The sequence below is a fragment of the Rhinopithecus roxellana genome, chromosome 12 (assembly GCF_007565055.1).
Source record: "Rhinopithecus roxellana isolate Shanxi Qingling chromosome 12, ASM756505v1, whole genome shotgun sequence".
Taxonomy (NCBI): Eukaryota; Metazoa; Chordata; class Mammalia; order Primates; family Cercopithecidae; genus Rhinopithecus; species Rhinopithecus roxellana.
This window is the reverse complement of record NC_044560.1, coordinates 25,264,547-25,291,038: the sequence shown is the minus strand read 5'-3', so window position 1 is coordinate 25,291,038 and position 26,492 is coordinate 25,264,547. Positions and strand designations below refer to the sequence as shown.

The following is a 26,492-nucleotide window of genomic DNA, read 5'->3' as shown; positions in this document are numbered from 1 at the left end:
CAGCTGGGTGCTATGGCTCACGCCTATAATCCCAGCACTTTGGGAGGCCAAGGTGGGCAGATAACTTGAGGTCATGAGTTTTTTTTTACCCTGGCCAGCATGGTAAAACCCCATCTCTACTGAAAAAATACAAAAATTAGCCAGGTATGGTAGCAGGTGCCTGTAATCCCAGATACTGGAAAGGCCAAGGCAGGAGAATCACTTGAACCTGAGAGGCAGTGGTTGCAGTGATCAAGATTGCTCCACTGCACTCCAGTCAGGGCAACAGAGTAAGACGGTGTCTCAAAAAAAAAAAGAAAGAAAAGAAAAGAAAGGAAAGAAATGGGTCTTACTATGTTGCCCAGGCTGGTCCCAAACTCCCAGCCTCAAATGATTCTCCCATCTTGGCCTCTCAAAGTGCTGGGATTACAGGCGTGAGCCAGTGCGCCCGGCCTCTTAATTTGACTTTTGACCTCTGGGTATCTGCACCCCCTTACTCCTTAGGGAGATGCTTTTGTGGGTAGGTTTGGTGGAAGACAGAAAGCAAGGAGCGAGGCTCTCTAGCACAGCCTGTATCATGAGACTGCACAGGAGAAATAAGCCCCACACAAAGTGATTCAAGCAAGTACTTTCACATCACCCAAAGGATGATGAAAAGACCGTACTATCCTAAAGAACACAGGAGAGAAGGTACCAATTGCCTTAGACAACAGGGTTGCATTTCCTCACTTGGGCCAGCCTCATACCCCAGCCCTGAACTTTCAATCTGGACACTTGGTCAGTGGTGAGAGAGTGGCCATGAGTCTAGCTGTGGCACCCTGAAGAGTATAGCAGCCACGCGTCCAGAAACACATTAATCTTTCACATACAATGACAGAAGTAAAAACATTTATTTTATCTTAAAAATCTGGTCCCGCAAAAAGGCCAACACTTTTTTCAGTTCATGGTCTTGACCCTTCAAAAAAGAAATCTTTCAACTGACAGGTGAGTTAATAAAAGGAATTTCAGAGGTGCTTTCAGATTTCTTATAAACCAGTAAACCAAGCAACCCTGGACTTCTAGTTTACTGAGCTCCTTCTGCTAGTCATTCACAGTTCCTGAAGGAGAAAAGAAATTGTTTGCAGATAAGGCACTTTATAAACCACCAAAGAGAAAACCCAAGTCTGCCAGGAGTGGCACTGTGAACCTGTGAGCCGAGAGCGCCACCAGCAGACAGAGTGCTGACTCCCACAGCTCCATGACAACAGCTTCCACCTTCCTGCCCCAATACTGTTCCGTCTGGCTTCCAGCACCCGCCCTGGCTCTGTGTTGCCTACCTGGCTGAGAATACATGGGAACCAGACAATTGGCCAGAGATGAACACTGCTACCTGAAGCTCAGGGCAGCTGCGCACAGTGAGGAATCCCTTCAGAGACCCCTGCTGCGGCACGCTGAAGGAGCAGTTCCTTTTGCAAAGATGAGTTAGTACAGATCAGCACATTAGCAAAGCAAAATATTTAAACATTTTCAAAAGCTGCTAATCCTTCCAGTTTCCCTTCTGATTGTGAGCTCAAGCTGCAGCCTCTAAACCTTTTGCTAAACATCAGGAAGAAACCCCTCCTCTGGAGGGCAGATGGACTGAAGTGGCTACAGCCAGTGTGGGTACAGAAAGCCCCCTGCTGAACAGTGATCACATGACACCTGTAGGCCCTGGGAAGGGCTGGTCTGAATCCAGGCAGCAAACTCAACCTATTCTTTTGTTTTGGGGGCTTGTGTTTAATAGGGGTCATTGCAATGGAAGAAGTCTCAGAGTCTCTCTCATGTCAAGAGGACAGATGGGGACAAGGATCCTGGAGCTTTTCTTCTCCTGTGTTCTGGTTGCATACTTGAATCCCAGGAAACAGTGTGACATGGTGCCAATTTACTGCCCAACATGCCCAGTTTGTCAACAGAGCCAGACAAGGAGAGGAGAGATTCATGCTCCAAACACAGGCCAGCTGAGGAGTGCTTCATCCTCCTTCCTTTGGCCCAGACGAGGGAGCTCCTTCCCAGAAGTCACATGAGGAAAAATTGTGCTCAGGTCAGAACTGGACCCAGCCCGTGCCGGGCTGGGTCTGGCTGGAAGTTGACCTGTAAAGAGAAGACAGGGAAGGGTGGGGGAGTTCAGATCTTTGAAAATCCAAAGCAGATAAAAGGTGGTTTCTCTCTGGACAGAAAAAGCTCTAAGAAGCCAGTTCCTAAATGTTCTAGAGCAGCAGTCAGCAAACTTCGGCACAGAGACCAAATCTGGCCCTCAATTTTTTTTTTAAATAGTTAATGTAACTGTATTTATCATTTTTGTGTGTGGTTTTGTTTTGGTTTGGTTTTTTTGAGACAGGGTCTCACTGTCACCCAGGCTGCAATGCAGTGGCACACTCAAGGCTAACTGCAGCCTCAACCTCTTGAGCTCAAGCGATCCTCCTACCTCAGCCTCCTTAGTAGCTGGAACTACATGACCGGTTAATTTTTGTATTTCTTTTAGTAGAGACAGGGTTTTGCCATGTTGCCCAGACTGGTCTCGAACTCCTGGCCTCAAGTGATCTGCCTACTTCAGCCTCCCAAAGTGCTGGGATTACAGGTGTGAGCCAACACGCCTGGCCGAAGAGGCTTAACCCCTTTCCCATCTAGAAAAAAAGAGCGCACCTCACTGCCAGCCCTCATTTAATTATACATAAACACGCTCTTTGAGGCTGAAGCAAATCTGACTGATTTTCAATGTGAAAATAAAATATAAAATACAAAAACTGTTCTTGGAGTTATTCCAGAATCATCTGAATCATCCCAGAACTGTCTATTGTGGGAAAAATCAGACTCCTCAAATGAATCTTAGGCTAAAAACTGTTTAAGAACGATGTTAACATTACGTGTAAGAATGCTGCGTTTTCTAGGATTTGACATTTTCAGCAATCAATAATTACTGTATTTTGGGCCGGGCATGGTAGTTCACGCCTGTAATCCCAGCACTCTGGGAGGCTGAAGTAGGCGGACTGCTTGAACCTGGGAGGCAGAGTTTGCAGTGAGTCAAGATCACGTCATTGCACTCCAGCCTGGGCAACAAGAGCGAAACTCCCTCCCCCGAAAAAAAAGGAAAAAAAAAAGAGAAGAAAACATCCAAATTAAAACTATTACTCCTAATCCTAACACCAGAAGGCAGGCATGTAGAACAATACAAGGTTTGTAGAGCAACAGCCCTGGCCCCAGTCCCCCACAGAACATGGCCCTCCTCACCCTGTAGATTTGGTAAAGTCTCCCCAGATGTCAGCGGTGGCAGGCTTGGGCTGTGGCCAGGGTACAGGAGCACCTCCTACTGATGTTCCCGAGTCCGACCCATAGGAAGAGAAGAGGGGACAGAGGAGTCAGAGACCTCTCCTTCTGGTTGTTTCCATGACCAAATCATAAGACTCAGTGAACAGTCTCATGACACCAGGTAGCTGGGAAAGCCACACCAAGACAAGTTTTTGGGCAACAAAACACCACTGGGTTGCCACACTTCCAGCATCTTCCCACCAGCCCTTGAGGGCTCTGGAGAAAAAGCAGAAAGTCACATACAAGGTGGAAGGAGGGGTGCCTGCGGAGTTGGGGTTAGTCTCACGTCATCTATTATGCATCCCTGAAGCCGACTTTGTTATCAACCGTTCATGTTGAAATCTATTTAAAATTTACTATAACCTATCTCAGCTTCTTCAACAGAGAATGTCCACCAAAACTGCAAGATCATCTTCATATCAAGCCTGCACTACCATGTCTGGATCAACTAGCTGAGAACACTATGTGCCAGCCACGTGCCAAGTCCCAGGCCCCAAACTGGTTAGGAGTCAGGAAGAGCGTTCCCAAGAGCTCACACAGAAGCTCATTCCTATCTCTCCACCAAGGTGGGTGACACCATGGGGCTACAATGCCTGCTTTTGTGCTTTTCTGGCACCTCCCCTAGTGCTGCCATCTGTCCCTTCTGAAGGGCCTGTGTTTGCCACACTCCGCCTTCACATTAATTTGCTATTTCTAATCTGCTCTGGGCCAGGAGAACAGATAAAACTAGGGCCCTCAATGGTTTAGAGTTTTACAGTTCACCAAGTGCTCAATGCACATTATCTTCTGTGAACCTCACCCCAGCCTCTAGGGAAAGAGATTGGGACGAGCCATGTGACTGTGCAGGTCATTTCAGCTTCCATTCTCCTACCTCTAAAATGGTGAAAATTACAGAACTACTCCATAGGACTGGTGTGAGGATTAAATACCCATGGAATGCTTAGAATAGGTCCAGCATAGTGGCAATAACGATATTAATAAAATGAGAGCTAACATTCAGTAAGCACTTAGAATGTTCCAAAAATTGTTCTGAGTGCTATACATAGATCAGTTTATTTGATCCTCACAAGAAACCTATATTTTAAGTATCATTACTCCCCCTATCCTACAGATGAGAAAAATGAGGCATGGAGAAGTGATTTTCTAAAGATCACAAAACTGGGCTGGGCACAGTGGCTCAGTCTGTAATCCCAGCATTTTGGGTGGCCAAAGCAGGTGGATCACCTGAGGTCAGGAGTTTGAGACCAGCCTGGCCAACATGGTGAAACCCCTGTCTCTACTAAAAATACAAAAATTAGCCAGGCATGGTGGTGCACAGCTGTAATGCCAGCTACTTGGGAGGCTGAGGCAGGAGAATTGCTTGAACCCAGGAGGCGGAGGTTGCCGTGAGCTGAGATCATGCCACTGCTCTCCAGACCGGGCAACAGAGTAAGACTCCATCTTAAAAATAAATAAGTAGGCCAGGCACGGTGGCTCATGCCTGTAATCGCAGCACTTTGGGAGGCCAAGGCGGGAGGATCACCTGAGGTCGGGAGTTCAAGACCAGCCTGACCAACATGGAGAAACCCTGTCTCTACTAAAAACACAAAATTAGCCAGCCGTGGTGGTACATGCCTGTAATCCCAGCTACTCAGGAGGCTGAAGCAGGAGAATCACTTGAACCTGGGAGGCAGAGGTTGCGGTGAGCTGAGATCATGCCGTCACACTCCAGCCTATGCAACAAGAGCAAAACTCCATCTCAAAAATAAAAAATAAAAATAAATTAATTAATAAAGATCACAAAGCTGGTAAGCTGAAATTTGAACCCAACCATATTGTTCATATAGTAAGTGCTTCATAAATGTTGCTATTTATGATTTATTATCTGACACCATTTTGTTTGTAGACATGCTAACTGCCTGTCTCAGACACCAGAACACAAGCCCTTGAGAACTAAAACTTGATGCTATGCCTGCCAGTGCCTAGAACTCTACCCAGCACACAGCAAGCACACCATATTAAAATTAAAATGCTGTTAAAAATGAATCAGCAAGGCCAGGTGTGGTGGCTCACGCCTGTAATCCCAGCACTTTGGGAGGCTGAGGCAGGCAGATCACGAGGTCAGGAGATCGAGACCATCCTGGCCAACATGGTGAAACCCTGCCTCTACTAAAAATACAAAACTTAGGTGGGCGTGGTGGTGCATGCCTGTAATCTCAGCTACTCGGGAGGCTGAAGCAGGAGAATCGCTTGACCCCAGGAGTCGGAGGTTGTGGTGAGCCGAGAATATGCCACTACTCTCCAGCCTGGGTGACAGAGCAAGACTCCATCTCAAATAAATAAATAAATAAATAAATAAATAAATAAATAAATAACCAGCAACCAAGGGAAGGCCTAAGGTAGTAGCTCTCAGACTTTAGTCAACACACAAACATGAATAGACATAAGGCCTAGACAAAGTGGCTCACGCCTGTAATCCTGGCACTTTGGGAGGCCAAGGCGGGCGGATCACCTGAGGTCGGCAGTTCAAGACCAGTCTGACCAACATGGAGAAACCCCGTCTCTACTAAAAATACAAAATTAGCTGGGTGTGGAGGGCACGCGCATGCCTGTAATCCCAACTACTCGAGAGGCTGAGGCAGGAGAATCACTTGAACCCAGGAGGCAGAGGTTGCGGTGAGCCGAGATCATGCCATTGCACTCCAGCCTAGGCAACAAGAGCAAAAAGACTCCGTCTCAAAAAAAAAAGAAAAAAGAAAAGAAAAATAGACATAAGAATGCAGATTCCTGCCTCTATCCCCCAGCGATGCCAAGGCAAGTGGTCCTATGACCCCACTCTGAGAAATAACGCTTAAAGAACAGTTCCCGGTACCAGGCAGGGGCTCTCTGACTGCCCCTTCTGCCACTCTCCAGGTTAGAGTATTCCCCACAGGGCTGAAGCCGGAAGCTTGACCTCCAGATAGGGCAGCTGATGTTGGGGACACTTAGGAAGGCTTCCTGCCTGCAAGCTGAGGAGAGCTGTGGGCAGAAGGCAGGCTGGTAACAATCGCCCAGGCCGGGGAAGGCCAGGAGCATCAAGCTGGGCTGGGCAGGGTGGGGAGGTAGAGGCAAAGGGCTGGCACCCCAGTGTGGTCAGAGGCTGACACTAGACACTCGCTTCCAGAATCCCAGCGTCTCCTAAGGGCTCCTCAGGACAAGCTGCTGGGGCAAATGCTCTCAGCTTCCCACCCCAAGGTGCTCACTCCAAACGAAATCTCATTTCCCACCACTCACCTTGGCACACCTTATGCTGTACCCATCTCCCTAAATACACCAGGTATCTAAAAGTCTGGGCCTCATTCATATTCTCTCTGCCTGGAATGCCAACCACTCCCACTCTAGACCTTCAAGGTCCAGATCAATGTCACCTCTTTCATGAAACCTCCCCAGATCACACCAGCTGATGGTGGGTCTAGGCCTACACATTTGGTCTCTGTGCTGTGACTCATCTCACACTACACATGAGCAGAGACGGTGTCTCCATTACCCACTCACTCAGTACCCACTGAGCACACACTGGGAACCAGGAACTGACATGTTGATGATTTCACAGTAACAAACAAATCCCAGTACCGGCCTCTCAGAAGGCAGACGCCCTAAAGGCCAACTAGAAGAAGCCCCTTACCCAGCGTGTGCAGAATCAGCTTTGGGTGCCCGCCTTTCTTCTTTGACACAGACAGGTACTACATTACCAATCCATGTGTGTGACGGGGGGAAAACCATGGGGCCCGGCTGCCAGTGAGAAGAGGAGCCCACAGGTACCGATCCAGCAGTTGCCCACTGAGCACTAACCTGAACTGGGAGCAACTGCTGGCTGGGCGAGGGATCCCCCCACAGCCAACTGCTCCCCAGGGGGAGGGATCAGGGTGGAGGTTTTGCCCCCTGGGGGAGGGGGAAGCAGGCTCAGCCCTCCTGTGCTGGCAGGCCGGGCTCGGGGATTCCCGGCTGCTCCTTCCTTCTTCTTCATGTTCTAAACAGGGAAGAGGAATGCAAATCAGCCAGTTCTGCTGGAGTCCCAGTGCTACCAGAAAACCCCACGAGGAGGGCCAAGGTGACCCCAGAGCCCTAACATCTGTGTAACCAAAAGATGGTCCTACCTAGCACCTCCATTGTTATGAGCTACACTTAGTGCATCATCATTCTGAATCTATCACAAATAAGGTCCATTTTAAAACCCAGCACCCCACTTCATTCATCAGGGAAATGCAGATCAAAGCTATAATGATAAACCATTACACACTCACCAGAATGGCTAAAATGTAAATTATCAAGTATTGACTATGACATGGAGTAACCATTCATGTGCTGCTGATCGAAGTATAAACTGGTAAAACTACTTTGAAAAATTACTTGAAAGGGTCTATAAAGCTCAACATAAGAACTTAAACTTAGGACTCCGCAATTCCACTCCTAGATATAAACCAACAGAAATCATACACATATGCACCGAAAGACATGAACTCAAACATCTACAGCAGCGCTATTTGTAATCGCCCCAAACTGGAAACTACCCAAATGTCCATCATCAGTAAAACATAAATAAATTGGGTGAATTCTCACAATGGTACATGCCACAACAGTGAGAATGAACAAACTACACACAACACCATGGATGACTCTCACAAAAACTACATTGAGTAAAAGAAATAAATCATCCTAAAACAGGATTAGGTGTATGATTCAACTTAGGAAAGTTAAGAACAAACAAAACCTACGGTATGTGAAGTCAGTAGAGGGTTACTCAGGGTAGTTACTGGGAGGGGCCAGGAGAGGTGTTTCCAGAGTGCTGACTATCTTTTGCATCTTGAGCGAGGTGCAAGTTTATAAATTGGGTTGTTTTGTTTTGTTTTTTTGATCCAGAGTTTTGCTTTTGTTGCCCAGGCTGGAGTACAATGGCTTGATCTCGGCTCACCACAACCTCCGCCTCCCGGGTTCAAGCAATTCTCCTGCCTCAGCCTCCCGAGTAGCTGGGGTTACAGGCATGCACCACCATGCCCGGCTAATTTTGTATTTTTAGTAGAGACGGGGTTTCTCCATGTTGGTAAGGGTTGTCTTGAACTCCCGACCTCAGGTGATCCGCATGCCTCGGCCTCCCAAAGTGCTGGGATTACAGGCAGGAGCCACCACTCCTGGCCTATAAATTAGGTTTTTAAACTTTCACTAAGTTCTGCACTTATGATTTGTACACTTTTTTACATGCATATTATACTTCAAGAAAATACTTTAAAAAAAAAAAAAAACAAAACTGAGCACCAAGCATGAGCCAGAAACCAGCACAAATCACACAGATGAAGATAATGTGTTCCCTACTTGTAAGGAAAGCAGCAGCTTAATAAAATAGTAAGTCCAGCCCTGAAGTCAAAAGACCTCAAAGACCTCAGTGTGAGTACAGCTATGCCAGTTATTTCTAGCTCTGTGACCCTGGGCAAGTCCCCAACCCTCCCTAAGCCTCCTCATCTCATGGAGGAAAGGGAGATGTTTAATTCACATGAGAAACGCCTAAAAAAAAAAAAAAAAAAAAAAAAAAAAAAAAAAACACTACCTGGCCCACAGCTGGTGCTCATTAAATGTTAGTTTCCTCCAAGCGAGAGAAAGAATCACATCCCAACCAGTCCACTGGATTGGACTTGCATTTCTCTCTTAAGGGCCAGCTAGCCAACTTCAAGGATCCCAAATAATCACCAGCACGAAGCAGAAAAGAGGAGAAAGAGACGGTAAGTAAAGAGGAAAAGCATTATTTTAGCGTTACAAAGCTTCTTCAAAAAACAAATCCATCTCAACACAGTACTCCTGGCAAAAACAAAAACCAATCCACTTGGTCCTTGGGTGCCCCTAATCATGAGTCTGACCTCATCTCCCCTCTCCACCCTTGCAGCCAGGTAAAGGTCAACTTTAGGCAACCCAACCCAGCCCAGCCCAGCCCAGCCCAGCCCAGCCCAACCTGTTCCTATGAACAGGAACTGACCAGGGGAAGCCAGAGGTAGAGCAGCTCAGAACAAAGACACAGGAGCCAGGACAACACCATCAGCAGAAACTGCCCAGGACTCCCAGTGTCCACCTCAACGCCTTCCTGCCAGAACTCTCCCAAATCTTCCTCATTCAAGACACAGCCTGGGATGAGCACATGGGTCCCTCCTGACGCACTCTAATAGCTAGGACAGAAACACCACTTCTGGCAGCAAATGACTGATGCTCCTTCTCAGCTCAGAGGCTTTGCACCTGCTGGTCCTCTTTGATCACTCTTCCCTTGCCTACAGGTCCCTTCTTCCAGTAAGCCTTACTTGGTTCCCAAAACTATGGGCTGCATAGTTTCCTCTAGGGGACCACGGCACCCAGGGCATCCCTTAGTTATGGAACCTTTGCTGCCATGTTGTAATTACATTTTTACCTGCCTGTCTCAGTTCAACTCTGAGTTCCACAAGAATAGAGGTCTCTCGTTCACCCCTGGTGCAGGACCTGGCGCAAGACAAATGCTCACTAAACATCTACTGAACTGAAGGAGCTGAACCGTAAGAAGAGCAATGGGCTCTGGGTGGCCACAAGTATCACATGACCATGGCCACCATAGTCAAGCAAGGGTGGAACTCACTGCGATGTTAAGCTTGATGGTCTGGCCCTCCTTGAAGCCCAGGTCCAATTTAGGGCCTTGGTCTGGGTTCTGGGCTTGTTTTGCAAATTCACACTGCTGTTTCACCCACCTGGGGAGAGAACATGACGAAAAAGGTGAGGAAGGAAGAGACCAGCTGCCCTGCCATCAGTCCAGGCTGAGCCTCGCAGTGAGACGGGGTGGTAGAAAGAGTACAGGCTTGGGAGTGAGGCCTGAATTCAAATCCTGCTCTGACACTTAAGTAGCTGCATGTACACTGGTTTCCTCGTCAGCAAAATATGCCCACAATTCTATAGGTCTTCAAGATGGCTACGACTTCAGTGAGATCACTTACGTAGAGGGTCCTAACACTGTCTCTAGGACACGTGTGAGAGCCTACCCTTCCCTCTACAGCATGTGGCACGAGAACTAAGATGCAGTCTCTACACACCCTCAAACACTCAGAAGGTAGACAGGGAGACAAGACAGATACCGAGAAGCAGAGGGCAACACAAAGCTCCCCCGCCCTCCATACCACACCACGCAGCAGCACCAGGTCAGGGAAGAGCCAGAGGCGCCCACATGAGTGGCCGGGCACAGCCCACTCACTGGCAGCCTGAGTTCAAGCCCTGCAGATGGTGGAGGAGGACTTCCTGCCCTGTCTCTTAGCTTCAGAAAAGGACATCAGAGCATCTGCTGGGTGCCCTGGGAATCCAAGCGCCACTGATGACATGGAGGAGCAGGCCCAGAAAGGCCACAGGAGGCTGATGAGGACTCTGACTGCTCAGGAGCCTGGTAAGGGAAGACAGGTGACAGGCCCAAAGACTGGGATGGTAGAGATGAGCCTCAGGTAAAGGGCAAGGCTTTACAGCAGAGATGAGCACTGGCAGACAGAGAGGTGGCTTGCCTGGGTTCTCCTGAGTCTCTGTTGCCAGACAAATCACACACAATCACTTGGGTATCCTAACCTGGGAGATCCTTCTGTCCAGGGAAAGAAGGGAGGGGCAAGAGCATGTGTCTCCCAGAACCACTCACTTGAAATGGTCCTGCAATGCAACATTGAAGTCAAAGGCATCACCTCGGTCCCCGAAGCCAATTCCAATAAACGCCCGTCGCCCTGGGGGACAACACGTGATCAGTCCCACCTTCCACAGGCTGAGGAAACCTTTCCCAAGACGAGGAAGCACCGGGACCCATGCCTACCATTTCCATCTTCGATGCGGATCACGAAGTACCTGCTGGAGTCCGTCACACTCTCCACAGCTGTGCCAGGAAACTGATCCACCGGGGCCTGAGCAAACAGCTCCCCTGAAAGCACAGGTTAGGTTGAGCACTGAGCCCTGAGCCCCCTTCCAGCCAGGTGTTTCTACCAGACTACCGGGCCTTTTTCCTGTAAGGTATCTCTAGCCAGCTGAGACACATCGGCAAATCTTACTCTGGAATTCAAATCCATTCTTGCTAAAGGGAAGACACAGAAAATATAACCAAGGAAAGGCTTAAGTCAGAGATAGCTTACAGGTCAAATCTAGCCAAGTTTAGTATTCTGCCTGGCCTCTCTTAAACTTAAGCTCTATTAATGCTGAGCCTCCAAGCCAACCTGAGCAGCTGGAGCTGCTAGCCCATCCATTCCATCTGCTTTACCCACTTATGTTACCTGAACACTGAGTGTCCTAGAACAGGTGAGCCCTGACCTAGGTAATCACACCTGCTGAAGAGGCCTAGTACCTGAGGCAGGACTGTAAGAGGGGCCAATGAGCCCCAAGGAAATAAGGGAGGAAGTTTTCACACCCATAGGGAATCTGAAGCAGGCTGATTTAATTCAATCTGAGACAGGACAAGCATGACTAGCTTTAAAAGGAGCCCCTGTGAAACACATCACCTTGTCAACTACAGCACTCGACAGGTGCAGCGCAACATAAAATTTCCACGAGCATTTATGACTGGCATCAGTTTTTCGTATGTGCTGATGTCTGTTGTTGCTTTTAGTATTTTTTGTTTTGTTTTTTAGAAACAGGGTCATGGACTGGGTGTGGTTCCAGCACTTTTTTTTTTTTTTTTTTTTTCAGGCGGAGTCTCGCTCTGTCGCCGGGACTGGAGTGCAGTGGCCAGATCTCAGCTCACTGCAAGCTCCGCCTCCCGGGTTTACGCCATTCTCCTGCCTCAGCCTCCTGAGTAGCTGGGACTACAGGCGCCCACCACCTCGCCCGGCTAGTTTTTGTATTTTTAGTAGAGACGGGGTTTCACCATGTTAGCCAGGATGGTCTCGATCTCCTGACCTCGTGATCCGCCCGTCTCGGCCTCCCAAAGTGCTGGGATTACAGGTTTGAGCCACCGCGCCCGGCCGGTTCCAGCACTTTGGGAGGCTGAGGTGGGGCGCATTACTTGAGCCCAGGAATTTGATTTATACCTTTTTTTTTTTTTTTTTTTTTTTTTGCCTGAGATGGAGTCTCCCTCTGTCTCCCAGGCTGGAGTGCAGTGGCGCGATCTCGGCTCACTGCAACCTCCACCTCCCTGGTTCAAGTGATTCTCCTGCCTCAGCCTCCCAAGCAGCTGGAATTACAGGCATGCACCTCCACACCCAGCTAATTTTTGTATTTTTAGTAGAGACAGTGTTTCATCATGTTGGCCAGGCTGGTCTTGAACTCCTGACCTCAGGTGATCCACCCACCTCGGCCTCCCAAAGTGCTGGGATTATAGGCGTGAGCCACTGTGCCCGGCCGAGTCCAGGAATTTGAGACTAGCATGAGCAAGATGGTGAAACCTGGTCTCTAGAAAAAATATAAAAATAAGCCAGGCATAATGGCACACACATTTAGTTCCAACTCCCTGGAAGGCTGAGGCAGGAGGATCCCTGACCCCAGGAGTTGGAGGCTGCAGTGAGCTGAGATTGTGCCACTGCACTCCAGCCAAGGTGACAAAAAAAAAAAAAGAAACAGGGTCTGGGCTCTGTTGCCCAGATTGAAGTGCAGTGTGCAGTGCATCATAGCTCACCGCAGCCTCAAACTCCTGGGCTCAAGTAATCTTCCTGCTTCAGCCTCTCACGTAGCTGGGAATAAAGGCACATGCCACCATGCCCACTCCATTTCTTTTGTTAGAGATAGGGTCTTCATATGTTGCCCAGGCTGGTCTCTAACTCCTGGTCTCAAGCCATCCTCCCACCTTGGCCTCCAAAAGCCATGGGATTAGAAGCATGAGTCACCACACCTGGCTGGTGCTTTAAGTATTTAATCAAATATCTTCTATTGAATCCCGTGGTTTAGAGATAACTTTGTTTTTTGGGTTGGTTGTTTTTTGTTTTTTTTTCCAAGGCGGAGTTTCACTCTTATTGCCCAGGATGGAGTGCAATGGCACAATCTCGCCTCACTGCAACCTCTGCCTCCCAGGTTCAAGCAATTCTCCTGCCTCAACCTCCCAAGTAGCTGTGTTTACAACCATGTGCCACCATGCCCGGCTAATTTTGTATTTTTAGTACAGACGAGGTTCCTCCGTGTTGGTCAGGCTGGTCTCGAACCCCCGACCTCAAGTGATCTGCCCGCATTGGCCTCCCAAAGTGCTGGGATTACAGGCGGATGAGTCACCGTGCCTGGCCTGTTTTATTTTCTTTCTGTTTTCTTCTTGAGACAGTCTTGCTCTGTCACCCATGCTAGAGTACAATGGTGCAATCTCAGCTCACTGCAACCTCTACCTCCTTGGTTCAAGTGATTCTTGTGCCTTAGCCTCCCAAGTAGTTGGGATTACAGGTGGACACTACCACACCTGGCTAATTTTTGCATTTTTATTAGAGACAGGGTTTTGTCATATTGCCCAGGCTGCTCTGGAATTCCTGGACTCAAGCGATCCACCTGTCTTGGCCTCCTAAAGTGATGGGATTACAGGCATGAGCTACCGCGCCGGGGCTAGAGGTAATTTTGTAATCAAGGCTGAACTGATTCAAAACCAACAGCCCTAGAGTCTGCAGCTTCTTGTCAATTTATCTGCCTTCTGTTCCAACCTCACCAAGATGCCTTCAGCCTACAGCAGTAATTCTCAATCAGTGTGATTTTGCTCCCCTGTCCCCAAGAGACATCTGGCAATGTCTAGAAATAATTTTGATCGTCACAACTTGGGGGGTGCTACTGACATCTGCTAGACAGAGGCCAAGAATGCTGTAAAATATCCTCATTGGGCTCCACAGCTCCCCAAAACAAAGACTCATCTGGCCCCAAGTGTCAACAGTGCTGAAGCTGAGAAAGCCTGGCCTAGAGTGATATGCTCACTACCTCATGGGAAAGTTAGAGACTAACATGACCCAGCCATGACTTTGAGCTAAGAACACCTTGGGGTGGGTCCCACAGGGGAGGCTCAGCCCTAGGCAGTGGCTGTTACATTAGGGAGTCATGTTAAAGTCACAGCTGGCCGGGGCACAGTGGCTCACACCTGTAATCCCAACACTTTGGGAGGCCAAGGCGGGCGCATCACGAGGTCAGGAGTTCAAGAACAGCCTGGCCAATATGGTGAAACTCCGTCTCTACTAAAAATACAAAAAAAAAATTAGCTGGGCGTGGTGGTGGGCGCCTGTAATCCCAGCTACTCGGGAGGCTGAGGCAGAGAATTGCTTGAACCCGTGAGGTGGAGGTTGCAGTGAGCCGAGATCGTGCCACTGCACTCCTGCCTGGGTTACCAAGCAAGACTCCATCTAAAAAAAAAATTTTTTTTTAAATAAATAGTCACAGTTACCAAATTCCCCAGAGAACAAGAGGTGGTACCATTCTCTTACGACACTACCTAGGGTGTCCCAGCAATTCTCCAGCTAAAATTCTCTGGTCTGGCCATGGCAGCTGCCTCTTCAAACTCCTCTGCCGCCAATACCCAAGTTCCCGAAGAACAAATCAACGCTATTGGTTGCCTCGCAGTCCATAAAGCAATTAGAGAAATATCCGCTCACTTCCTATTCTCCAACAGTCTTATGAAGGAGGAACTAATATCCCCATTTCAACACGGAGGAGGCCAAGGCTCCAGAGTTCATGTCGCTCACCCCACGTCCAGCAGCTCAGGCAGAACATAGTTCTGAGAAGAGGCAGCCAGTTCTGTCACTAAACTTTTGCACTTTCTTCTGCTCTACAAAGGAAAATCTCTACACATTACAAAAAATAAATGACCGAATGTTGTGGACCTGACTGAGCAGGCACTGTGTCCCACCCCACTCGGGGTCTCAGCGGGGGATTTCAGGCACACTGCCCTCCACAGCTCACCCAGATGCACTGGTGGCCCAGCACTTCTGAAGTTTCCCCCAAGACGATCTCTGCCACCTGACCCCAACACAACCCAGCTCGGCTTGTCCTCTCACTACAGAAAGAGCTGAGTAGGACAGTTTCCAGCTTCTTCAGTTAATGGGTGTGGTCAGCTGAGGGAGTTACCGCTGCGTTGATAAACAATTCCTCAGTAGGAAGCAGAGCCCAGCAGCAGAGGGCTGTGCATCCTCACCCGCCTGTCTTCAAGGCCACTTCCAGGGCTTCCTACTTCCTACCAGGACCAAGCTGTGGTCTCCTCTTCTTGGCCTCCACATTTTCCTGAGGACTCCTAAAAGGAACTGGTGTCTGACATGAAATACTTGTTTTTACACCTGGAGACAGTACTTTCTACAACTAAGGTGGGGGAAACGTACAGCTTAAAGGTACACACACGTCTCTGATTTTCAGGACAGGTTCCCATGATCCCTGAGCAGCCTGGCCAGACCAGGCCACCTCTGCCTTCATAAAGTGGGAGTGCAGCCCCTCAGTTAGGTGCGGCCTCCCTTGCGGTTACCTGAGGTCCTGTCCTCCAGCTTGATGTAGGCCATCTGCCCCTTTGCAGTGATCCTCAGCCGGCCACTCCATGATGGCTGGTCCAGCTGCCACTCCGCGGCCCTAAGGGGACAAACACCACTGAACCTCTGCCAGAAGCTCCTGCTGCATGACCCCAATGCTGGGGATGGAAAGGGCTGCTTATTCTAGCCCAAGAGTTGGCAAACATTTTCTGTGAAGAGTCAGACAGTAAATATCTTTGGCTTTGCAGGGTACACAGCCTGTCACAACAAGGCAGCTCTGCTGCTGTAGAGTAAAAGCAGTACAGAGGCCGGGCGCGGTGGCTCAAGCCTGTAACCCCAGCACTTTGGGAGGCCGAGACAGGCGGATCACGAGGTCAGGAGATCGAGACCATCCTGGCTAACACGGTGAAACCCCATCTCTACTAAAAATACAAAAAACTAGCCGGGCGAGGTGGCGGGCGCCTGTAGTCCCAGCTACTCGGGAGGCTGAGGCAGAGCTTGCAGCGAGCTGACATCCGGCCACTGCACTCCAGCCCGGGCGACAGAGCAAGACTCCGTCTCAAAAAAAAAAAAAAAAAAAAAAGCAGTACAGAACATGCATGTGGTGATGCTTTAGGTATCTTAACTATTTTCTACTGAGCACAGCTGTATTTCAATCAAAGTGTAGACACTGAAATCTGAAATTCATATAATGTTCCCAGTATGAAATACTCTCCTTTAAAAATTGTCCCAACTATTTAAAAAATGTAAAAAGCATTCTTAGGTGTGAACCATACAAAAATACAGTGGGTTGTCACTTGGTGACGCCCTCTCTAGACCACAGTGTCCTCCTCCGAGTAGGACTTCCTTCCAGTTTCCTTTCTATAGAAGCAGCAGCTGCAGGGGCCTGATTCTGTTTCTGACATTGCCTGACTGCAGTGATCAAAGTGACCATTTGAGAACAGTGAGACAATCTCGAAAGAAAAAGTCAGCATGGAGCAACCACCAGAAGAGAAAAGGAGAACAGAAAAGTGAATGGGAGCTTAGGAAGAAACCCAGGAAACCATGAACTTACAGCAATGCCTCTTTCGGCTCTGGTTTGTTTGAGATGGGGTCTCACTCTGTCACCCAGGCTGAAGTGCAGTGGTGCAACCACAGCTCACTGAGGCCTCAATCTCCCGAGCCCAAGAGATCCTTCCACCTCAGCCTCCTGAGGAGCTGGGACTACAGGTGTGTACCAACACACCAGGCTAATTAAAAAAAAAAAAAAAATTATAGAGATAGGCTCTCACTATGTTGCCCAGGCTGGTCCTGAGGTCTTAGGCTGAAGGGATCCTTCCACTTAGGCATCCCAAAGTGTTGGGATTACAGGCGTGAGCCACCACAGCCAGCTGTTTTGACTCTTTTAAAGCATTAACTTCACATTTTAGTTCTAAGAAAAGGTCAGTAAAATCCCCAAATACCAAGAACCGCAGGTGTTTCCAGGAGGCTTTTCTTGGAAGTCCCTGTGCCAGTTCTCAAGAACCCTGGACGCGGCTATCTTGAGGGCTGCACAAATGCAGATTCTCAATTCACAAATCAGCAGACTCAGTTCCAGTTCCTCTTACTAGGCCTGAGATTCAGGCTAAGGAGAGCTCCAAGACTTAATTGCAGGCACTGGTAGTTTCCTCTAAGCTAAACCAGCCAGCCCTGACAATTCGTAACCTCACTCTCTGGGGCACCAAGAGGAACCAAACCCATTCTACTAAAGACCCAATAGGGGGCCGGGCGTGGTGGCTCATGCCTGTAATCCTAGCACTTTGGGAGGCCCGAGGCGAGTGGATCAGGATCACCTGATGTTGGGAGTTCGAGACCAGCCTGACTAACATGGAGAAACCTCGTCTCTACTAAAAACACAAAATTAGTCGATTGTGGTGGTGTATGGCTGTAATCCCAGCTACTCTGGAGGCTGAGGCAGGAGAATCGCTTGAATTCGGGAGGCGGAGGTTGCAGTGAGCCGAGATCGCGCGCCATTGCACTCTTAGCCTGGACAAGAGGTAAACTCTGTCTCAAAAAAAAAAAAAAAAAAAAGAGACCCAACAGAGGATAGGGCTAGACGACCATCAATGGTCTGATGGTCCAACTACAGTTTGATGACAGAAAACAAATGTATTTTGGTTACTGTTGTTTTTAATACTATTTTAAAATATGTCATGAATGTAATGTTCACTAACACATCTTTCCACCATAAAATCAGCTATGAGCCCACGGTAACACAACTGGAAAGTAACAAGAGGATATGTGGACGCTCCATCATTCTTGGGGTGCAGGCCAATCCCCTATTTCCGAAAAACTTGGACAACCATCGCCTTCAATAGCCACCCGGGCCCCCGCAAATATAAACACTCCCCACCACCACTCAGTGGCACAAAATAGCCATAGGCCAGGGTGTCTGTATGAAGTGTATCGTTGCTTCGTTTAATATTTTTCGTCTTGTTTTGATAGATAACACATACAAAGGGTAGTAAAATGCAAACAGTACAAAAGGGAAAGGAAGTCTCCTTCCAAGGGCGGTTCCCCTCCCCTAGGGCAGTTTCCTGTGTTCCCTTGCAGAGATATTCTGTATGTTTACAAGCGTGCGTGCTTATTCGTCTCAGGTAGAGATCAGAGAAATGTAGATGGAGTCCTCCCACCTGCTCCAGGCTGTGATCAAGGGTGAAATTCGTGCGAAGGGATCTGGGTAGGAAGGGGTCCCTGGGCTTCCACCGTCAGCTTTAAGCTCCCCGGGACCGGTCCTTTCAGCCGGCTCTGGGCTCCCTCCCCTCCTCTCGGGGATTTCCGTCTGTGATAGGGTACCTCTCCGCTTAAGGCTTTTCGAGGATCCCTTCAAGGCCACCGGTTAGCCCTGAAAGAGAAGCGTCTGTGACATCACCACCCCCGACCAAGTTTAGGGTATCCGGCAGCCCACCGGGGTCCCTAAGCGCTAGATACGGCTTTAACGCCCTCCCTAGCGTTGATGCCGCCAGGAGTTCCGTGCATCGTACTGAGACGGGCGAAACTCTGGGTCCGCCTCCCTGCTCGGGCCTGGAACTGGAAGCAGCAGCAGCATTAGCTCCCCCTCGCCCCAAAACTGGCCAGGGCTGTCCTCGGTTCCCGCAGTGGGTGTGTCCGGGTGGCGGAAAAAGGGTTAAATCGGAGCTAGCCTGGTCTGGCGGCGGGGAATCACCTGTAGCCACGGTTGGTAGCCCGCGGAGGGATGCGGTAGACGTGGACGTCAGGCTTGACACAGAGCACCGACTCGTACACACTCTCCTCCATCGCGACGACTGGAGCCCACCGGACTTCCGGCTCCTTCCACCGTTCCTCTGTCCGACGGACGGAAGCGGTGCGACTCTGTGACCAGGTTTCAGCTAGAGCGGCAGCTCGCGGGCCTCAGCACGGCCTCGTTTGTGCGCCCTCTGCTGGAAACCCGCTCAAGACATGCGGCGCGCGACCTTCGGAGGCTTCTCTCTCCCTCCAGACGCTTCTCTCTCCCTCCAGACACCCTCGGACGCAGAGAAAGAGACCGGCGCCCGCCATAGACGGACACCTCCATAACCCATGGTCTGGGTGTGGATCATCCCCATCGCTTCAGTTCTTAGGCCTGGGGCCCAGTTGGCCGAGAGGCAAAGCCGTAGCCCACCCTGCAGCATCTCTGTCCTCCAGCCTCTGCTGCAGCGCCTCCTCTGCCTGAATATCCTTCCCTCTCCTGACTGTAAGGCTCAGCTGGCCACCCGACCCACCAGACTAAGTGGATGCCCTTACCCTACCACCCTCCATGCTTCCCCTATGGGAACCCACTTATGTGCTCAGGGCCCCCTGTGGCCAAACCTCAACAACGAGTTGTATTCAAAGAAGTAAAGTTTGGTAACACAAGTAATTTACGAAGAATTCCAGGCCGGGCGCAGTGGCTCACGCCTGTAATCCCAGCAGTTTGGGAGGCTGAGACGGGCGGATCACCTGAGGTCAGGAGTTCGAGACCAGCGTGGCCAACATGGTGAAACTCCGTATCTACTAAAAATACAAAAATTAGCCGGGCTTGGTGGCGTATGTCTGTAGTCCTAGCTACTTGGGAGGCTGAGGCACTAGAACAGCATGAACCGGGATGCGGAAGTTGTGGTGAGCTGAAACTGTGCCACTGCACCTCAGCCTGAGCGACAGAGCGGGACTCTGTCTCAAAAAAAAAAGAAGAAGAAGAAGGAGAAGGAGAAGGAGAAGGAGAAGGAGAAGGAGAAGGAGAAGGAGAAGGAGAAGGAGAAGGAGAAGGAGAAGGAGAAGGAGAAGGAGAAGGAGAAGGAGAAGGAGAAGGAGAAGGAGAAGGAGAAGGAGAAGGAAGAAGGAAGAAGGAAGAAGGAAGGAAGAAAGAAGGAAGAAGGAAGAAGGAAGGAAGAAGGAAGAAGGAAGAAGAATTCTAGTCTTAGATTTCTCCCAGAATATTCTAGGAGATACAATGTCTACCATAGCCAAATTCTCAAAATCCCTCCTTTCCCACTATTCTGTCATTCATTCCTCCAGTTGAGGGCCTACAATGTGCCAGCCCCTATGTAGGGTGCAGCTGATCCCAAATCTCTGACTCACTGAATACCCCAAACTTTCTCCACCCCTTCTTTCCTTTTCTCTCTCACTCTCTCTCCTTCTTTTTACTCTTTTTTTTTTTTTTTTTTCTCCAGACGAAGTCTCACTCTATCGCCCAGGCTGGAGTGTAGTGGTGGAATCTCGACTCACTGCAACATCCACCTCCCGGGTTCAAGCGATTCTCCTGCTTCAGTCTCCCGAGTAGCTGGGATTACAGGCGCCCGCCACCACGCCTGGCTAGTTTTTGTATTTTTTTGTTGTTGTTGTTAGAGATGGGGGTTTCACCAGGTTGGCCAGGCTGGTCTTGAACTCCTGACCTCAAGTGATCCGCCCAGTTTGGCCTCCCTAGTGCTGGGATTACAGGCGTGAGCCAGGGCACCTGGCCATTTCTACTCATTTTTTATAAGCTCTTTATTATAGGATTGATCTAATCACTTACATCTTTATTGTAAAATATGCATAACATAAAATTTACCATTTTAAGTGTGTAGCGCTGTGAAATTAAGTACATTCACAATAGTGTGCAACTATACCATGCTTTCCAGAACTTTTCGTCATCCCAAACAGAAACTCCATACCCATTAGCAATAACTTCCCATTTCCTCCTGCTCCATCCCTTAGTAACCTCTGTTCTACTTTCTGTCTCTATGAATTTGCCTTTTCTAGATACCTCTTATAAGTGGAATCATACAATATTGGACTTTCGTGTCTCGTTTCACTTAGCATCAAGTTTTCAAGGTTCATTCATGTAGCATGGATCAGAATTTCATTCCTTTTAATAATATTCCATTGCATGTATATGCCATATTTTGTTTATCCATTCATCTGTCAACAATTGGGATGTTATCACCTTTTGGCGTTGGGAATCAGGCTTCTATGCGCATTGGTGTTGGAACACTTGTTCAAGTCCTGTTTTCCATTTTCTTGAGTGTATACGTAGGAGTGAAACTGCTGAGTTATAGGATAATGCTATGTTTAGTGCTTTTGTTTTGTTTTGTTTGAAGCAGCATCTCACTCTGTTGCCCAGGCTGGAATGCATTGGCATGATCACAGCTCACTGCAGCCTCAACCTCCCAGGCTCAAGTGATCCTCCCAACTTAGCCTCCCAAGTAGCTGGAACTACAGGTGTGAACCACCATTTCTGGCCTTGTTCAGCTTTTTGAGGAGCCTCCAAACTGTCTTCCACAGCAGCAGCACCATTTACATTCACAAGGGTTTCAATTTCTTCATGTTTTTGCAAATATTGGTTATTTTCTTTTTTTTTTTCTTTTTTGAGACAGAGTCTCTCTCTCTCTCTCTCTCTCTCTCACCCCACACTGGAATGCAACAGTGCAATCATCGTTCATTGCAGCCTCAAACTCCCAGGCTCAAGGGATCCTCCTGCCTCAGCCTTTTGAGTAGCTGGGCCTACAGGCGCACACCACCCTACCCTGCTAATTTTCTTACTTTTTGTAGAGACAGGGGTCTTGCTATGTTGCCCAGGCTGGTCTTGAATTCCTGTCTTCAAGAGATCCTCGGGCCGGGCGCGGTGGCTCAAACCTGTAATCCCAGCACTTTGGGAGGCCGAGACGGGCGGATCACAAGGTCAGGAGATCGAGACCATCCTGGCTAACACGGTGAAACCCCGTCTCTACTAAAAATACAAAAAACTAGCCGGGCGAGGTGGCGGTCGCCTGTAGTCCCAGCTACTCGGTAGGCTGAGGCAGGAGAATGGCGGGAACCCGGGAGGCGGAGCTTGCAGTGAGCTGAGATCCGGCCACTGCACTCCAGCCCGGGTGACAGAGCGAGACTCCGTCTCAAAAAAAAAAAAAAAAAAGAGATCCTCCTGCCTCAGCCTTCCAAAGTGCTAGGATTACAGGCATGAGCCACCATACCTGGCCTTATTTTCCTTTTTTTTTTTTTGAGACTAAGTCTCATTCTATCACCCAGGCTGGAGTGCAATGGCACGATCTCAGCTCACTGCAACCTCTGCCTCCCACGTTCAAGCGATTCTCATGCCTCAGCCTCCCAAGTAGCTGAGACTACACGCATGCGCCACCATGCCTGGCTAATTTTTGTATTTTTAGTAGAGACGGGGTTTCACCATGTTAGCCAGGCTGGTCTAAAACTCCTGACCTCAAGTGATCCACCCACCTTGGCCTCCCAAAGTGCCGGGATTACAGGTATGAGCCACCGCACCCAGCCATTCAGAGCACTGTCAGTTCTGTTCAGTCTAACAAAAACAGGCATCAAGCCCATACTCTATGCCAGATGCTGAGTACTGGGGTCACTGAGATGCAGCCAATCCAGCTCCTACCACCCTGGAGCTCACAGACTGGAGGAGACAGAGAGAAAAGCAGTCTTTGGCAACGCAGAATGAAAGATACTATAATGAAGCAAATTCACAGGGGCTGTGGGAGCAAAGAGAAGAAACCCCACACAGTCTGGGGACAGTCAGGGAAGGCTTTCTGGGAGAGAGTACCCTGGCACAATAATCGCTGTGAGGTTGGCAAGGCAACGATTGTTATCCTCACTGTGTAATGGGGGCCACTGAACCAGTGACAAGCTGGGGGAAATGACACTGTCTAGTAGTTGGAGGTCAGCCAGCCCCTTGCGTTATTCTCAAACCCTAACCACATGGCTGGACATTCCTGACATGCATTCCTAAACCTCTGCTGCTGAGAATAATTGGACCTGCCATCTATTCCCAGTTTAACTACCCTGTATACCAAACAAATCCAATTCGAGCCAACAGGCAAAGTATAGGCTCAGACAGAGTCCATCCTGTGTACGAGGTGGTGAGCAGGGGTGGAAAATCTCACTGTGACTCATCTGATTTCTGGTAGGTGCAGGGCCAAGGTGGGGTGTGATGTGAACAAGCTTTCCCTGACAGCCTCCAGACGTATAGATGATACGTCGCTTACCTTTCTCTGCTGTATTTTCCTGCCATCATAGATATTTCCAAGAGAAATTCTCCCATTTTTCAGATGAGGAAACCACTTATAAAAGGGGCACTCAATACCCAAAGAATTTTGAAAAAGAACGAAGTTGGAGGACTCACATTTCCTGATTTCAAACCTTTTTATTTATTTACTTTTCCATAGGTTATTGCTGGGGTACGGGTGGTATTTGGCTACATGACTAAGGTTGTTTTGTTTTTTGTTTTTTGGTTTTATTTTTTGGTTTTTGGTTTTTATTTTTTATTTTTTATTTTTTGGTTACATTAGTAAATTTTTTTTTGAGACGGAGTCTTGCTCTGTTGCCCAGGCTGGCGTGTAGTGGTGCAATCTCTGCTCACTGCAACCTCCATCTCCCAGGTTCAAGCAATTCTCCTGCCTCAGCCTCCCGAGTACCTGGGATTACAGGCACGCACCACCATGCCCAGATAATTTTTGTATTTTTAGTGGAAACAGGGTTTCACCATGTTAGCCAAGGTGATCTCAAACTCCTGACCTCAAGTGATCCACCCCCCTTGACATCCCAAAGAGCTGGGATTACAGGCGTGAGCCACCTTGCCCTGCATGAGTAGTTTCTTTAGTGGTGATTTGTAAGATTTTGGTCCACCCATCCCCTGAGCAGTATACACTGCACCCTATCTGTAGTCTTTATTTTTATTTATTTATTTATTTATTTTTTGAGACAGAGCCTCATCCTGTCGACTAGGCTGGAGTGGAATGGTGCGATCTCGGCTCACTGCAACCCTCCACCTCTCGGGTTCAAGCAATTCTCCTTCCTCAGCCTCCCGAGTAGCTGGGAGGTGTGCCACCATGGTGTGCCACCATGCCCAGCTAATTTTTTTTTTTAGTAGAGACAGGGTTTTTCCATGTTGGTCAGGCTGGCCTCGAACTCCCGACCTCAGGTGATCTGCCCACCTCGGCCTCCCAAAGTGCTGGGATTACAGGCATGCGCCACCACGCCCAGCTAATTTTTTGTATCTTTAGTAGAGATGGGGTTTCACCTTGTTGGCCAGGCTGGTCTCAAGCCCCTGATCTCGTGATCCGCCCACCTCGGCCTCCCAAAGTGCTAGGATTACAGGTGTGAGCCACCGCACCCGGCCAATAAATGGAACTTTTACAAAAATTTAAAACTTTTGTGCTTCAAAAGACAAAAAGGTGAAAATGCAATCCACATAATGGGAGAAAAACTTTGCAAATCATATATATGATTTGGAACATGTATCTAGAATGTATAAAGAACATTTACCATGCAACAATAAAAAGACAACCCAATATAAATGGACAAAAGGAGGCTGGGTGTTGTGACTCATGCCTGTAATCCCAGCACTTTGGGAGGCTGAAGTGGGAGGATTACCTGAGCCCAGGAGGTCAAGGCTATAGTGAGCCACGTTCATGCCACTGCAGTCCAGCCTATGGACAGAGTAAAGACCCTGTCTGAAAAAAAAAAAAAAAAAAAAAAAACAGGGCCAGGTGTGGTGACTTACACCTGTAATCCCAGCACTTTGGGAGGCTGAGGTGGGCAGATCACCTGAGGTCAGGAGTTTGAGACCAGCCTGGTCCACATGGTAAAACCACATCTCTACTAAAAATACAAAAATTAGACAGGCATGGTGGTGCGCACCTGTATGTAAACCCAGCTACTAGGGAGGCTGAGGCAGGAGAATTGTTTGGACATGGGAGGCGGAGGTTGCAGTAAGCTGGAACTAGGCTGCTGCACTCCAGCCTGGGCAACACAGCAAGACTCCGTCTCAAAAAAAAAAAAAAAAAAAAGGATGAAGGCTAAGGCTCTGAATACACATTTTTTCAAAGAAGATAGACAAATGGCCAATAAGCACGTGAAGATGTTCAACATTATCGGCCATTAGGGAAATGCAAACCAAAATCAGAATGAGATAACACTTTACACTCACACCCACTAGGACAGCTATGATAAAAAAGACAAGTAAGGCCAGGTACAGTGGCTGACACCTGTAATCCCAACACATTGGGAGGCTAAGGCAGGAGAATCCCTTGAGCCCAGGAGTTCAAGACCAGCCTGGACAGCATAGTGAGATTCCCATCTACAAAATATTTAAAAATTAGCCAGGTGTGGTGGTGTGCACCTGTACTCTCAGCTACTCAAGAGGCTAAGCTAAGGTGGGAGGATCCCTTGAACCCCACAGTCGGATTTGCAGTGAGCTATGATCATACCACTGCACTCCATCCTCTGTGATAGAGCAAGACCCTGTCTCAAAAACAAAAAATAAAAAGATAATAACAAGTGTTGGAGAGGATGCAGAAAAATTGGAACACTCATATGCTGCTGGTAAGAAGGTAAAATGATACAGCCACTTTGAGAAAGCCTGACAATTACTAAAAAGCTAAACATAGAGTTGACATATGACTCAGCAATTCCACTCCTAGATACATACCCAAGAGAAATGCAAATGTATGTTCATATAAAAACTTGTACATGAATGTTCATAGCAGCATTATTCATAATAGCTAAAATGTGGAAACAGTGCGGGCATGGTGGCTCACACCTGTAATCCCAGCACTTTGGGAGGCCAAGGCGGGAGGATCACTTAAGCTCAGGACCTTGAGCAGCCTGGGCAACCTAATGAGACCTCACCTCTACTTAAAATTTAAAAATTTTAAGACGAGCCAGGCATGGTGGCGTGCATCTCTAGTCCCAGCCAGCCACTCAGAGGCTGAGGTGGGAGGATCACTTGAGCCGGGGAGTTTGAGGCTATAGTAAGCTATGATTGCACTGCTGCACTCCAACCTAAGTGACAGAGCAAAACCCTGTCTCAAAAAAAAAAAAAAAAAAAAAGGAAAAAAAAGAAACAACACAAATTTCTATCTACTGATGAATGGATAAACAAAATGGGGTATAACCATACAGTGAAATATTAACCATAAAAAGGAGTGAAATTCTGATATGTGCTACAACATGGATGAACCTTGAAAACATGATGTTAAGTGAAAGAAGCTAGTCACCAAGGACCACATATTGTATGATTCCATTTATACAGAATGTCCAGAATAGACAAATCCACTAAGACAGAAAGTAGATCAGTGGTTACCTAGGGCTGGGTTGGGGGTGGGAAGATTAGGGATGATGGCCAAGGGGTGTGGGGTTTCTTTTTGGGGTGATAAAAACGTTCTAGAATTAGGGCAAGGGTTGCACAACTCTGTGAATATCCTAAAAGCCATTGAATTGTAACACTTTAAATGGGTGAACTGTATGATATGTGAGTTAAATTTCAATACAGCTGTGAACAAAAAAGGGTCCCAAATGATCTGAAAGGGA

At 48.4% G+C, this 26,492-nt stretch overlaps 2 protein-coding genes across 8 annotated transcripts in view; one reads left to right on the top strand and one right to left on the bottom strand.

The window, feature by feature from the left end:
- Nucleotides 1-850: 850 nt before the first annotated feature.
- Nucleotides 851-19,052, bottom strand: NECAP2 (NECAP endocytosis associated 2). Of its 6 annotated transcripts, none has more exons than XR_004060445.1 (8): nt 18,877-19,052; nt 15,692-15,792; nt 11,111-11,215; nt 10,943-11,024; nt 9,911-10,019; nt 7,114-7,291; nt 3,226-3,324; nt 851-2,088 (listed from the first exon to the last, which is right to left on the bottom strand). XR_004060445.1 is itself a non-coding variant. In XM_030942674.1 (8 exons), exons 1-8 carry the CDS (start codon nt 18,966-18,968, stop codon nt 2,040-2,042), a joined length of 795 nt encoding a protein of 264 aa, XP_030798534.1. In that variant the 5' UTR covers nt 18,969-19,052; the 3' UTR covers nt 851-2,039. The 6 variants fall into 6 exon arrangements, 5 of the variants coding, with proteins under 5 accessions (XP_030798534.1, XP_010376822.1, XP_010376823.1 ...); XM_030942674.1 differs by having other exon boundaries at nt 3,226-3,304; XM_010378520.2 differs by having other exon boundaries at nt 3,226-3,301.
- Nucleotides 19,053-22,792: 3,740 nt separating this feature from the next.
- Nucleotides 22,793-26,492, top strand: part of SPATA21 (spermatogenesis associated 21) — a 48,715-nt gene continuing 45,015 nt past the window's right edge. For both annotated transcript variants that reach the window (XM_030942629.1, XM_030942628.1), the window contains exon 1: nt 22,793-23,085. The gene's annotated coding sequence lies outside the window, so the exon portion shown is untranslated. The remainder of the gene's footprint in view (nt 23,086-26,492) is intronic.